The sequence below is a fragment of the Bos indicus x Bos taurus genome, chromosome 20 (genome assembly GCF_003369695.1).
Source record: "Bos indicus x Bos taurus breed Angus x Brahman F1 hybrid chromosome 20, Bos_hybrid_MaternalHap_v2.0, whole genome shotgun sequence".
NCBI lineage: Eukaryota > Metazoa > Chordata > Mammalia > Artiodactyla > Bovidae > Bos > Bos indicus x Bos taurus.
Window position 1 is genome coordinate 25,880,951 of NC_040095.1, and position 15,454 is coordinate 25,896,404.

At 40.7% G+C, this 15,454-nt stretch overlaps 1 protein-coding gene across 1 annotated transcript in view; it reads right to left on the reverse strand.

Moving 5' to 3' along the window:
- The window catches only part of ITGA2 (integrin subunit alpha 2), a 108,573-nt gene that overhangs the window by 75,488 nt on the left and 17,631 nt on the right, over positions 1-15,454 (reverse strand). Inside the window, exon 2 of the mRNA XM_027520417.1 lies at positions 651-771. Within this exon, the coding sequence (XP_027376218.1) occupies positions 651-771 (121 nt within the window). The remainder of the gene's footprint in view (positions 1-650; positions 772-15,454) is intronic.

Genomic DNA, 15,454 nt, shown 5'->3' on the forward strand with positions numbered 1-15,454 from the left:
CTCCTCCATCCATGGGGATTTTCCAGGCAACAGTACTGCAGTGGGGTGCCACTGCCTTCTAATAACTGCCTATTTAATCATCAGAAAGAGCTCTAAATGAGCCAGAATCTGCCTGGAGTTTTCTACTGCAACAGGGAGAATGAATGCTTGTGAGGACCCTTGGTCACCTGGAGTAGGGAATGCTGACTTTAAATGAAGCCAGTAGACAAAGCTTTGCTGAAGGAGAAAATGTAGGGAACAATTCTGCCATCTAGAAATGGTCCGGAGGTAGTGTTAGTTAGTAGAACACTTACAAAACCTAACAGATACCAGTTTACAGAGTAAAAAAGGAAGACAAATCTGTCCATCTACCTACCTGTCTATCTGTTTATCTATCATCAAATGGTCAGAATCTGGTATTATGAATTCACAATGGAATATTTAGAGAAAATTTCTATCTAGGTTTTTTTTTTTTTTTTAAAAAGTACTTTTAAGTCATCCCATTAATTATCAATCTGATATTTATGAAGTCTGAAAGAAAAATTCTTCATTTAAGGATATTTGAGGGCTACCAATTAACAACATTTTCATGTATCAATCTGAACAAGCAATTGTAGTCAAATATTAAATTTATTTAATGACTTTACTGAAAACATAAAGAATGTTCTTACCAGTTGCCTTTTGGATTTATAAACTGCTGCACTGCATAGCCAAACTGTTCACTTGAAGGACCAGAAAATATCTTTGCTTTTGGGAGACCAACGTTGTATGCCACACAACAGTTTAAAATGCCTATTAAAGAAAAATGAAAAGAGTTCATATTTACATTTTGTGAATATAAGGTTGTAATATAATTCTCAAAGGCCACTTAAAAAAAAAAAAACTGATTGAAATAATAATTATTCTCCATCAATGTTTACCAAGAGTTTTAAGTATTCATTTGAGGCCCTGGCAGTATGCTAAATACTTTATGTGCATGATTCACTATTTCGTTTGGCCTTGTGGCAACTCTAGAATATGACTGCTATTATTATACTTGCTTTGCAGAAAGTTGTTGGAAATACAGATAGAAAGTCAAAAGGGAAGGCCAGGATAAGGCTGTCTGATTGAAGAGCTTGAAGTCTTAAACCACATATTACCTTTACAGATTCTTAAGTAACTCCGGTTCTATTTGTCCTTCCTAATGCAAGAAGACTCTAAGCCACCCAAAGGCAGGATCAGAGGGTTATCCTCTATTTCTCCTGAAAAGCTTGACATGAACTCTACATGAAATGTCCATTGGAAAAGCATTGCTGACTACATCAAAGGAGGTTAAAAAAACACACACACACACAGCTGCTTGAAAATTGTTTCATTTCTTTCAGAAGGGATCACTTCTGAGGATGAAAATGTAGGGAAAGGGGTCATATGTTTTATTCCAGCAGGAACTGCAGAAGTGGTTTTGCTTTTTGATGTTTCTTTCTGAATACTTGAAAAACAATATTCACTTTCAAAAACAACAAAGGCCCTGATAGGATAAAACCTGGATAGATCTTTTTGAAAAACCTTGTTTTTGATAGAAAGAAAAGAGGGAAAGAGTCGGGTTGATGAAGACCAGCCTCTCTGACACTGATGGCATTGACACTGGCTGTACTGCATTCTGGAGAAAGAAGGTAGTGTGGACCTTAATGTTCTCTATAGACATGGGATGGGGTTTCCCAGGTGGCGCTAGTGGTAAAGAACTCGCCTGCCAGTGCAGGAAACATAAGAGACGTGGGTTCGATTCCTGGGTCGGGAAGATACCCTGGAGAAGGAAATGACAACCCACTCCAGTATTCTTGCCTGGAGAATCCCCATGGACAGAGGAGCCTGGTGGGCTACAGTCCATGGGGTTGCAAAGAGTCAGACATGACTAAATCGACTTAGCACATAGAGATGGGAACAGGCTTCAAGCTGTTTGAGATCAGTAGTTATCTTTGCAGACACTGAAGGCAATGTGAGTTCTTCAAAACTGACATCAACTATGTCAACTGATAACTATGAGTCTTCACAAAGGAATACCCTACTTTCTGGGCAACACTGAAAGTGCATTATTGTTTCTGGCATTGAAAGGATGGAGAAAAAGGTCTGGCTCTCCTGTTGTGCCCTTGTACTTCGGGAGCAGATTCTGAAATGTGCTCTGAAGAAATAATGAGGTCAGTGACGAAGCTTTGAGTGAAAGTAGCTGACGGCCCTCTTCACATGCCAAAGTCATTCCACCATAGGTGTGTTCACTCAAGAGTGCACAGCTCATTATTGGCTATTTTTTCGAAATAATGTGCTGTCAGGAAGAGAAGGACAAATAATTTTCAAACACTCTAAAGCAAACACTACACAGCTTTACATTTGCAAATTTTCTCTTTAATATCATTTTTTCAAATACACCACTCCATTATCCTTTGCAGGAAATTAAATGCAAGGGAAAATAACACAGTATTGGAAGCAGAGAACCAGAACTGACATTCAGACTACCAGTGTTTCCAATCAAGAGTTTAACTTTGCCCCATAGTACAGAACTCAGTAAATCTTATTTAAATATGTTACCAATTATCTAACAAATCAGTAAAAGCTTGGGGAGGTAATACAAACTGTCCCCTCTTTTAAAATATCTAATTCTGGACAAGCTGCATATGGAGATAGATAGATATAGATATAGATATGAAATGACCTCATTTTCCCCCCATTAATTAGACATTGGCAGATCATGTCATGCCATGAAATCATGATAGGCTCCATTTTATCACCTAGCAGTTAAATTTTACTACATATATGTATACATATATGTGTGCATATACACTTATGTATATACTATGTATATACATATATACATGAACATGTATCAGTTCAGTTCAGTTTAGTCCCTCAGTCATATCCGACTCTTTGAGACCCCATGGACTGCAGCACCCCAGGCCTCCCTGTCCATCACCAACTCCCAGAGTCTACCCAAACTCATGTTCATTGAGTTAGTGATGCCATCCAACTATCTCATCCTCTGTCATCCCCTTCTCCTCCTGCCTCAATCTTTCCTAGCATCAGGGTCTTTACAAATGAGTCACCTCTTTGCATTAGGTGGCCAAAGTATTGGAGTTTCAGCTTCAACATCAGTCCTTCTACACCCAGGACTGATTTCCTTTAGGATGGACTGGTTGGATCTGCTGGCAATCCAAGGGACTCTCAAGAGTCTTCTCCAACACCACAGTTCAAAAGCATCAATTTTTTGGTGCTCAGCTTTCTTTATAGTCCAACTCTCACATCCATACATGACCACTGGAAAAACCATAGCCTTGACTAGATGGATCTTTGTTGGAAAAGTAATCTCTCTGCTCTTGAATATGCTATCTAGGTTGGTCATAACTTTCCTTCCAAGGAGTAAGCGTCTTTTACTTTCATGGCTGCAATCACCATCTGCAGTGATTTTGGAGCCCAGAAAAATAAAGTTTGACACTGTTTACACTTTTTCCCCAACTATTTGCCATAAAGTGATGGGACCAGATGCCATGATCTTCGTTTTCTGAATGTTGAGCTTTAAGCCAACTTTTTCACTCTCCTCGTTCACTTTCATCAAGAGGTTCTTTAGTTCTTCTTCACTTTCTGCCATAAGGGTGGTGTCATCTGCATATCTGAGGTTATTGATATTTCTCCCGGCAATCTTGATTCCAGTTTGTGCTTCATCCAGCCCAGTGTTTCTCATGATGTACTCTGCATAGAAGTTAAATAAACACAGTGACAATATACAGCCTTGACGTACTCCTTTTCCTATCTGGAACCAGTCTGTTGTTCCATGTCCAGTTCTAACTGTTGCTTCCTGACCTGCATACAGATTTCTCAAGAGGCAGGTCAGGTGGTCTGGTATTCCCATCTTTTTCAGAATTTTCCACAGTTTATCGTGATCCACACAGTCAAAGGCTTTGGCATAGTCAATAAAGCAGAAGTAGATGTTTTTCTGGAACTCTCTTGCTTTTTCCATGATCCAGCGGATGTTGGCAATTTGATCTTTGGTTCCTCTGGCTTTTCTAAAACCAGCTTGAACATCTGGAAGTTCACGGTTCACGTGTTGCTGAAGCCTGGCTTGGAGAATTTTGAGCATTACTTTACCAGCGTGTGAGATGAGTGCAATTGTGCAGTAGTTTGAGCATTCTTTGGCATTGCCTTTCTTTGGAATTGGAATGAAAACTGATCTTTTCCAGTCCTGTGGCCACTGCTGAGTTTTCCAAATTTGCTGGCATATTGAGTGCAGAAGTTTCACAGCATCATGTTTTAGGATTTGAAATAGCTCAACTGGAATTCCATCACCTCCACTAGCTTTGTTTGTAGTGATGCTTCCTAAGGCCCACTTGACTTCACATTCCAGGATGTCTGGCTCTAGGTGAGTGATCACACCATCATGATTATCTTACACACATACATAAAATATTAGTTAAAAATGTAAATCTTATCATCTTTCTGCTTAAAATACCCCCAATGTCTGAGAATAAAATCTAATTTCCTTACCACAGTTTCAAAAGTCCTTCGTGATCTGGCCCCTATGTATCTGGTGACTTTCACTTTTCACCACCCTCTCCAATCACTGTATTCCAGCCACAATGGCTCTCCTTCTGTCCCTTGAACACATCCAGTTCACTCTGCTTACGGCCTTTGGAGCATCCAGACCCACTGCCTACAGCACTTTTCTCAACTCAGTATTTATGTCCTGCCATCTATCCATCACTCAGATCTTTGCTCAAATAGGTCTCTGCTATCCTTGTAGAGACTGCCCCTGACTCATCCACCAGTTTACATCCTCCTCGATCATTATGCTACTATCACAGCACTTACCATCCGAAATGACCTTGTGTATCTGCATTGTTTTGTCTCTGTTTGCCTACTAAAACCTAAGCAACTTGAGTCCAGACCTTATTTCTTTTATTCACTCTTATTTTCTCCGCACCTAGGATAATATTTGTTGTATAAAGTAAATTTTTAATGAATATGTTATTTGATGATGATATGGAATATAGGCAAAATTAAGAGAAGAAAGATAATTCATAATCATATCATTCTAATGCAAGTACAGGTAATTTGGATATACTATTTCCTTCTAATATTTTTTCCAATATTTAAACCATAATGTATATTCCCTTTTGTAGCCTACTATTTCTTAATGCTTATGTTGGTCTGCCTACGTCAGAATCATCTTGATTCATTTGATCCCCACAACAACACTGTGAAACAGCAAAACTAGGGAGGTTATTAGAGGTTAGACACCTTTCTTGCTCACTGTCACTCAACTGGTGGCTGAGAGCTGAGTCTTGGTCTGGCTCATCATGTCAACCTTATAGTCCAGAATTTCTACTTGTAAATAGTCTGCTCCTTTTTCTCACAAAACAAGATCTTCTCCATCACAATGCCTTCATCCCACTGATCTTAAATCTCTTCTTACCTGATACATCAATCCCTCCCTGAACAGCCTGCCCCTTTTGATTAATTAAGTCTCTCTGTTCTCTACACTTATTTTTTCAAATATATATTTACAACTCACTATGTCACCATTTCATACTTAGCCTATGATAGCTAATTAGCTTTTACAAATTTAATGTAAGTATTCTAATTCAATGTCTATTTCCTCTTTACAATCCCACAACTTATAGTAATGTGTTCCTATGTCTGTCATAACTTAACTGAATCATATGGAAAATGACAACCTACTTGGTTCATCCTGTTTCCTTACATCCTAAATATGCCCATATGCTAAGAAATGAATCATTCAAAAATATTTCTCCAATTCCTTTGTGTTAGGCATTTTCCTAAGTCTTGGGGACAGAAGCTTTTTAACTTATGTGCAGAGTATATCATGCAAAATGCTGGGCTGGATGAAGCACAAGCTGGAATCAAGATTGCCAGAAGAAATATCAATAACCTCAGATACGCAGGTAACACCACCTTTACAGCAGAAAGTGAATAAGAACTAAAGAGCCTCTTGATGAAAATGAAAGAGAAGAGTGAAAAAGTTGGCTTAAAACTCAACATTCAAAAAACTAAGATCATGGCATCCAGTCCCATCACTTCATGGGAAATAGATGGGGAAACAATGGAAACAGTGACAGACTTTATTTTCTTGGGCTTCAAAATCACTGCAGATAGTGACTGCAGCCATGAAATTAAGACGCTTGCTCCTTGGAAGGAAAGTTATGACCAACCTAGACAACATATTAAAAAACAGAGACATTACTTTGCCAACAAAGGTCCATCTAGTCAAGGCTATGGTTTTTCCAGTAGTCATGTATGAATGTGAGAGTTGGACTGTAATGAAACCTGAGTGCTGAAGAATTGATGCTTTTGAACTGTGGTGTTGGAGAAGACTCTTGAGAGTCCCTTGGACTGCAAGCAGATCCAACCAGTCCATCCTAAAGGAAATCAGTCCTCGGTGTTCATTAGAAGGAGATGTTGAAGCTGAAGCTCCAATACTTTGGCCACCTGATGTGAAGAATTGACTCATTTGAAAAGACCCTGATCCTGGGAAAGACTGAAGGTGGGAGGAGAAGGAGAAAACAGGATGAGATGGTTGGATGGCATCACCGACTCAATGGACATGAGTTTGAGTAAACTCTAGGAGTTGGTGATGGACAGGGAGGCCTGGGGTGCTGTAGTCCATGGGGTCTCAAAGAGTTGGACACGACTGAACGACTGAACTGACCTAGGGACAGAAGCAAAGAACCAAACAAACAAGACCTCTGCTGTCATTGAGCTTCCATTCTTGTAACTGGAATAAGAAATAAAAAATTATATTATCATGGGATAAGTATTAAATTTCAGAAAGCTACAAAGAACCTTGACCCAAGAGTTAAGAAGAGGATAAATCTAATTTGAAGGCTTTATTCATAGAAGAGGTGGCAATCTATATGGACCTTAGAAGATGAGCTGGAATTCACTACACAAAGAGGAAGACCACAGTCATTTGAGGCCTAAGGAACATCCTGCTGAGTACTATGGGGACATGAAACAGAAGAGAATGGGGACAGTGAAAAAGTGGCCCAGCAAGTCACAGATTATTAATTTATACATTCCAGGTCTATATTAGACGTAGTGAGTTTCAAGGTCATGTCATTACCCAGAGTGTAACTCTTCCCTCCTGTCCTCATGTGTATGCTTGTGAATGCAGGAAGTACTTATCCAAGGTGACCTTGCTGTGTATTTGTTGACAGTAACCAAGTCCAAGTATTCAGTGAATCTCACCCATCCTTATTGTAAAAATAAGCAATGCATGGTCCTGGACGGTTAACTAATTTCCTCTCTGCTCACAATTGAAGGGGGTCTTTCATTCTTGATTATAACCTGGCTTGTTGTCATTTTAATATCCACAGGCAAACCAGATAGTTAAGCACACATTGATTAATGCAAACTTCTTTTTACTTCCACTCATTTAAAAATTTTATAGCACCTCCTGTCTAGAGAGTTCCTGCTCATCTCTGAAATAGATTTCTGGGAAACTTTAATAATTTAAGAATTAGTTTCAGCAAATATGGAGTTCATTCTCCCACTTTATTCTGAAAACTGATTTTAAATTATAAGATTACAGACGAGATACAATTAACCCAGTTTTGTTCTCAAAATGTAGTGAGGCTCAGAAAGAACAAAATCTTTTGAAAACAAGGGCAGAAATAAATGTATTAAACAAAACATGTCATTCTATATTTAGCAACAAAATTTTGGGGGGAAGTGTCGATGTCTGTACCATTGTCAGAGCTTAATGACAAATATTTGCCGTAGAAGAAGGAGAGTAATTTGTGTAGCTACTGCGAAGTTTAAGAATATATGTTGAAGGGCAGGTGGGGCTGGCTTTTCATGGAAGATATTCATTTGCAAAAAGATCCAGAGAGATAAAGGGAAAAATTCATGTTAACAGATTTAAGACTGAAAGCAAGAGGTAGAATTGGACAGAGAGGAGTATTTTAAATTAGGACTTTCTTAAGGCATTCTGGCCCATTCCACAGATGCATGCTGGTATTTGAGGGGAGGAAATACCTCTGTTAAATAGTTAACAAAAATATAAGAACTCTTTCAGATATAAAATAAGTCAAGGGGATGTAAGGTACAGCCTGGTGACTATAGTTAATAATACTGTATTGTGTATTTGAAAATGTATAAGGGAACAGACCTTAAAAGTTATCATCACAAGAAGAAAAATATATAATTAAGTGTGGTAAGAGAGCTTCCCTGGGGGACCAGCAGTAAAGAATCCACCTGCAATTCAGGTGATGTGGGTCAGGAAGATCCCCTGGAAGAGGCAATGGCAAACCACTCCAATACTCTTGCCTGGGAAATCCTATGGACAGAGGAGCCTGGCAGGCTACAGTCCATGGGGTTGCAAAGAGTCGGACATAACTTAGAGACTAAACAACAACAACAACAATAGATGTTAACTAGATTTACTGCGGCAACCATTTGGCTAATATACATGTATCAAATCACTGTGTTGAAAACAACTCAGTCAAAAAATGTAAAGATAGAAATAGACATTTCTCTAAAGAAGATATATCTTCCAAAGAAGATAATAAAAAAACATACGAAAAGATGCTAAACATCCACTAATTATTAGAGAAATGAAAATCAAAATTACAATGAGGTATCATATCAATCAGAGAAGGCAATGGCAACCCATTCCAGTACTCTTGCCTGGAGAATCCCAGGGACGGAGGGGCCTAGTAGGCTACAGTCCATGGGGTCGCTGACTTGGACACAACTGAGCAACTTCACTTTCAATTTTCACTTCCATGCATTGGAGAAGGAAATGGCAACCCACTCCAGTACTCTTGCCTGGAGAATCCCAGGGACGGGGGAGCCTGGTGGGCTGCCGTCTACAGGGTCGCACAGAGTCAGACACGACTGAAGTGACTTAGCAGCAGCATCATACCAATCAGAATGGCCATCATCAAAAAATCCACAAACAATTATCTGGAGAGGATGCGGAGGAAAGGAAACCCTCTGAGACCAACAACCAACTGTTGTTGGGAATGTAAATTGGTACAACCACTATAGAGAACAGTATGGAGGTTCCTTAGAAAACGAAAATTAGAACTACCATAACTATCATATAACCCAATGATCCCATTTCTGGGCATATATCCCTGAGAAAATTATAATTCAAAATGATACACACAGCCCGATGTTCACTGCAGTACTATTTACAATTTTCAAGACATGAAAACAACCTAAACATCCACTGACAGATGAATGAATAAAGAAAATGTGATACTTACACACAATGGAATATTACTCAGCCACAAAAAGAATAAAATAACTGCCATTTGTAGCAGTCTGGATGGACCCAGAGATTATCATACAAGTGAAGTAAGTCCGACAGAGAAAGGCAAATATCGTATGATATTACTTATATATGGAATTTAATAAAAATGATACAAATAAACTTATTTACAAAACAGAAAACAACTCACAGATCTCAAAATCAAACTTACAGTTACCCAAGAGAAAATGTGGCCAGGGGGGAGTGATAAATTAGGAGATTGGGATTAATTTATACACACTGTGCTTTGCTATGCTGTGCTAAATTGCTTCAGTTGTGTGACTTTTTGCAACCCTAAGGACTATAGCCCACCAGGCTTCTCTGAACATGGGATTTCCAGGCAAGAGTACTGGAGTGGGTTGCCGTGCCCTACCTCCAGGGGATCTTCCCGACCCCGGGGTCAAACCTGCATCTCCTGCAGTGGCAGGCAGGTTCTTTACCACTAGTGCTACCTGGGAAGCACCAACATATAAATACTACTATATATAAAACAGATACTTAATAAGGACTCACCGTACAGCACAGGGAACTCTACTCAATGTTCTGTAATAACCTACATGAAAAAGAACCTGAAAATATATATATATATATATATATTTGCATAACTGATTTACTTTGCTGTAACAAAGAAACACTGTAAGTCAAGTATATTCCAATAAAAAATTTTTTTAAAATCACTGCACTGTACATTTGAAGCTAATATTATATGTCAATTACATCTCAATAAAAAATAAAATCCACATTACTCATATATATGAACTCCAAGGCCTGCATCTCTGTTAAAGTGCCAGCACAGGGTGTCACTGCTCTGAGGGCATGGAGCACACCTCTCCCCTATGCCTGGTGGACTGGTCCTCAGAAGCTGCAGAGGTATTGGTGGAAGCAGGGGCACAGGGCAGTGAGCTGAGCATTGCAAGGACAGCAGAAAGGTGCAGCTGTCACCAAGATATAGAGAACCTCTCTTAGGGGACAGCAAAGGTTCCCAGGAGAACTGGGCTGAAGAGTCCAGGAGAAACTCTTTCATCTAGATCCGGGATGAAACTCCAGGTATGGTCTATCTTAGGGTAGATTTCTCCCAATTTGGGGTCTATTAACCTCAAAAATAAGTTCTCTGGTTCTGAAAAAGGATGGTATAAAAATCTGTGATAGAACTTTCCATTTAAAGGGAGAGATTCGAAGGAATAAAAGAGTCAATGGTACCAAGAAAGTTTAACATAGCAGCTCAAATTCTATTAGGTTTTAAGGTCTGAAAATAACCCTCTATTGCTCAAGGCTCCATCCTCTGGGCCTGCAATAGCTCTACTAGCCTCTGCTTCTCTTTTCCCTTCAGTCCGAGAGTAGCATTTCTGCTGAGACAACGTTTCTGTAAACCTTGTAGGTCTCTTGTGTATGTCATGGGGATCTGTGCCATTAGACAAGAGGGCTCTCCACAGACCTTTCCTGGATACCTCTCTCTCACTTCCTGGCCTCTGTGAGATGGTTGAGAGGATCCAGGAATCACACGCCGAGTCCATTCAGCAAAACATTTTCCTACCACACCCTTGGCCTTCTCTTTAGAGCACACTCTCTTAACAGTCTCCTAATGTTTGCTTTTTAAAACAACTATGGATATAGGTTGAGAATTTCTTAAATCATTAAGTACTGTTCTTTTTTAAAATTAATTCATTTATTTTTGGCTGCTCTGGGTCTTCATTGCTGCGCGGGCTTCTCTAGTTGCAGCGAGCAGGGGCTACTCTCTAGCTGTGGTGTGCGGCCGTCTCATGGTGGTGGCTTCTCTTGTGGAGCATGGGATCTAGAGTGCACAGGCTTCTGCAGCTGAGGCACAGAGTCTCAGTAACTGTGGCTCAGGCTTAGTCGCCCTGCTGCATGTGGAATCTTCCTGAACAGGGATCAAACCCGTGTCTCCAGCATTGGCTGGTAGATTCTTAACCACTGGACCACCAGGGAAATCCAGTGCTGTTCTTTTTTGTTTAATACTTTCCTCAATTTATCTTTTCTCTTGCACTTCACTACATTCAACAAGGGAAAAAGGCAGGCTGCCCCTTCAACATTTTGCTTGGAAATCTCCTCAGCTAAATGTCTAAGTTCATTGCTTGAAAACTCCCCACACAACAGTAGGACACAATCAGACCAAACTTTCTGCCACTATAAAACCGGGGTCACCTTTCCTCCAGTTTCCAGCAATGCATCCTCATTTCCTTCTGAGCCCTCACTGCAAGTGGCTTTGATGTTCATGTTCCTACCAACATCTTCCATACAGCAACCTTCAAAGCCTCGGGTTCAAAGCCTCTCTGTCTAAATAAGGTAATATTCACAGATTTGGGAGATTGGGATGTAGAAATATCTTTGGGGGGACTACCATTCAACTCAATACAGTGGGCCTGCCAGTAATGCAAAGTCCAGACGGAGGTCTGCCTGCGTTGTGTTTGTAGTCAGAAGCCTTGAGGGCGAGGTGATCTCACTCTCCAGGACAAAGAAAGGGTGTGCTGACTTCTTGCTGTAAAACAGCAGGTCACCAAACTTACTTTTCCTCTCTCATAATGCAGCCTACTGAGTGTGCAGGCTTCCCTTTGGACCCCCTCCCGTGGCCCTCGTGAGCCTTCATGGGGAAGTACAAGGGGAACTGGTGTAAACATGCTCGCGCTGCCTGCTGTGCTGTGAGTAATAAAGTCCTTGCTCTCTAACTCAGGAATCTCATGTCATCTGTCAGCGTCCATGAAACGGCAATGGGCTAATGTATTAACTTGTACATAGGATAAAATCAAAGAGCAGGCCTGTCAGAGTAGAGAAGAAACACTCCCCGGTCTGTATACTGAGGACTGAATGACAATGAAAATGGGTATCTCCTGGGGGTTCGGACAAATCTTAGGGGAGCAATGTATTTTCCTACAAGGGTGGAATAGGGATTCAAAAGAAGTATCTTTCAATTTTAAGAAGCAAAGGGGCTCCAGCTGATGTCTGGGCAATGATTTCATAATTTGTTCTGGTTTGTAATTTTATGGCCACTTTTTTTTTAATGGTGTGTGCACCTATCATTTATGTCATAACTACTCTGCTGCTGCTGCTAAGTCACTTCAGTCATGTCCAACTCTGTGCGACCCCATAGACAGCAGCCCACCAGGCTCCGCTGTCCCTGGGATTTTCCAGGCAAGAACACTGGAGTGGGTTGCCATTTCCTTCTTCAGTGCATGAAAGTGAAAAGTGAAAATGAGTCACTCAGTCGCGTGCGACTCTTCGCGACCCCATGGACTGCAGCCTACCAGGCTCCTCCATGCATGGGATTTTCCAGGCAAGATTACTGGAGTGGGTTGCCACTGCCTTCTCCGAATTACTCTGCATTCATGTTAAAAAAAAAAATATGTGTATCACTTCCCTGCAGAAATGAATGTATCACTATGCAGTTAAGTTTTAGGGGTTCAGGTTCTGTCCATTGGATTTCTTGGTAGGAATGCTGGAGTGGGTTGGCATTTCCTTCTCCGGGGGAACTTCCCCACCCAGGACTCCACCCCTCATCTCCTGCATTGCAGGCAGATTCTTTACTATGTGAGATAATAGGAAGCCCACTTATCTTAAAAGATAGCCACAATTGTCTTAAAGCCACTAGCTTTTAAGTGTATTTAAAGTGTGGTGTTCAGAGAGGGCAGTGGCACCTCGCTCCAGTGCTCTTGCCTGGAAAGTCCCATGGATGGAGGAGCCTGGTAGGCTGCAGTCCATGGGGTTGCTGGGAGTCAGACACGACTTCACTTTCACTTTCACTTTTCACTTTCATGCATTGGAGAAGGGGGTGGCAGCCCACTCCAGTATTCTTGCCTGGAGAATCCCAGGGACAGGGGAGCCTGTTGGGCTGCCGTCTATGGGGTCTCACAGAGTCGGACACGACTGAAGCGACTTAGCAGCAGCAGCAGAATGGATGAGTTATATCTTCCTCAAATTCCCACATTGAAACCCTAATTCCTAATGTAACTATATATGAAGATAGGACCTTTAAGGAGGCATCAACAATTGGGTTGGGCTTCCTGGGTGGTTCAGTGGTAAAGAATCTGCCTGCAATACAGGAGCCACAGGAGATGCAGGTTCAATTTCTGGGTCGGGAAGATCCCCTGGAGTAGGAAATGGCAACCTACTCCAGAATTCTTGGAAAATTCCATGGACAGATGAGCCTGGTGGGCTACACTCCACAAGGAGTTAGACATGACTGAAGCGACTTAGCAGAGTTTGCTATGGCAGGCACTGCACCATCCATCCCAGCCAATAATTGGGTAAAAAGAGATCATAAAGATGGGAACCTAATTTTATAGGACCGGTGTTCATTTAAGAAGAGGAAGAGACACTAGATCTCTCATTCTCCACGTACATACAGAGGATGCAGCCAGAAGTCTATAAGCCAGGAAGAGCGGCATCACCAGAAACCAACCCTAAGGGTCCCTTGATCTTGGAATATTAATACGATCTCCAGAACCATGAGAAAATAAATTCCTGTTGTTAAAGCCACCCATTCAGGTGTATCTTGTTATGGCAGCAACTATAGCAGACTAAGACAGGGGGAAATAGGATTATATTGATATCAGACATTTTCAATTTACTATGCTGTGTTTCAAAGACAAGCATGTCAATATACAGATGCACATATACAAGAGAGATATATACTAATTCAAGTTATATCTTTTAAAGTTCATATTTTGTACAAAAAAAAACAAGTCATTTTTTTGTGACAAAGTAAGCATATCAAGTATCAGGGTATTGTGGCACATTGTTAGGTGATTTTGATGTCCTTTTACAATTCTTGACCTTGCAGGCAATTAACATCTTCAAAAGTCTATAGCAATTGCTTCTTAAGTCCGTTTATTATGACTTAGTGCTTCCTAACAACTCAATAAATTCTCTTTTTTTCACAATGATGTTGGAGGATGAGCTGCTATCTGGCAGACTCACTGGCTCCCAGTGGCCGAGAGGATGGGGTGAAGAACTGGGGTACCAGCTCATCAATTCACTTTCTATTTTAACATTAAACTCCTTTTATGTGAAAGGAGAAACTCCTGTATCTTCCTTTCCCTCCTCAGAACAGCATTTGTGTCCATTTAGCAAGTCAGAGCCTGTAGAATAGCTTGCTCATTAACACGATATGCCTGACACATCTCGAGGCCATGTATGGAGACAATAGACACAAGTGAGGTTAGTTTTTCTTTTGTTATATCTCTGTTCACAGGCCATTTCTCATTCTAGCCTGCAAACTCTTCTTCTAAGTCACTATTTGCATCTCTTATTGTGATGTACTATCTTGAAATGTTATATTGGTCTCCCGTGTAAGCTTTGTCTCAATAGTTACATAATCATTGCCTCCCCATCCTGTCTGACCTCACCTCCTATCCTACCTTTTTAGCTCACTCACCTGACTCTTTCTTAAACTCACCCTGACATTTGTCCTTTTTGTTTTGTCCCTTCTGCATGGAACCCTGTTCCCAGAGAGCTTTCTGTTTCTGCATCAAACACCAATCAGAGCTGCCTTTCCTCATCACCTGTGGTGGTCAGCAGGTTCCCAGTGGTCCCCATCTCCTGCTCTCTGTGCTTTTGTGTGATCCTCTTCCCTTGAGGGCAGGATCTGTGACTTCAAACCAATTGAAATGAAGATTTGAAATGTAGAATCAAATATCATAGAGTATTACTTTTGTATTTACATGACATAGAGTTATAACTTCTATCTTGCTAGCAGATGTTATCATTTGTTGACAAAGCAGAGAGGCCCAGAGGGCAAGGAACAGAAGGAAGCCTTCAGCTGAGAACCAATGGGGAACTGAGGCACTCAGTTAACAGCCCCAGACAAGATTAATTCTGCCAACAATTAAAAATGAACAGAAGTGGATCCTTCCTCAGTTAAGCATTCAGATGAGACCCCTGCCCCTTAAGCCAGCACTTTTGACTGCAGTCTTATGAGAGATTCTGAAGCAGAGGATCCAAGTGAAGCCATGCCCAAATTCCTGACTCACCCAAATGATAAGACAATAAATGTATATTAAGTTGCCCTAGGTATGGTAATTTGTTATATAGCAAAAGATATAATCGCAAGTTAAAAATAACTTTCCATTTCCCACTACCTGCGCAGCATTTTCAGATCCCCTTACTGTGCTATTTTTTTTTCTTAATAGAGCTTTATCTCATATGTTATATAAAAATATTTAT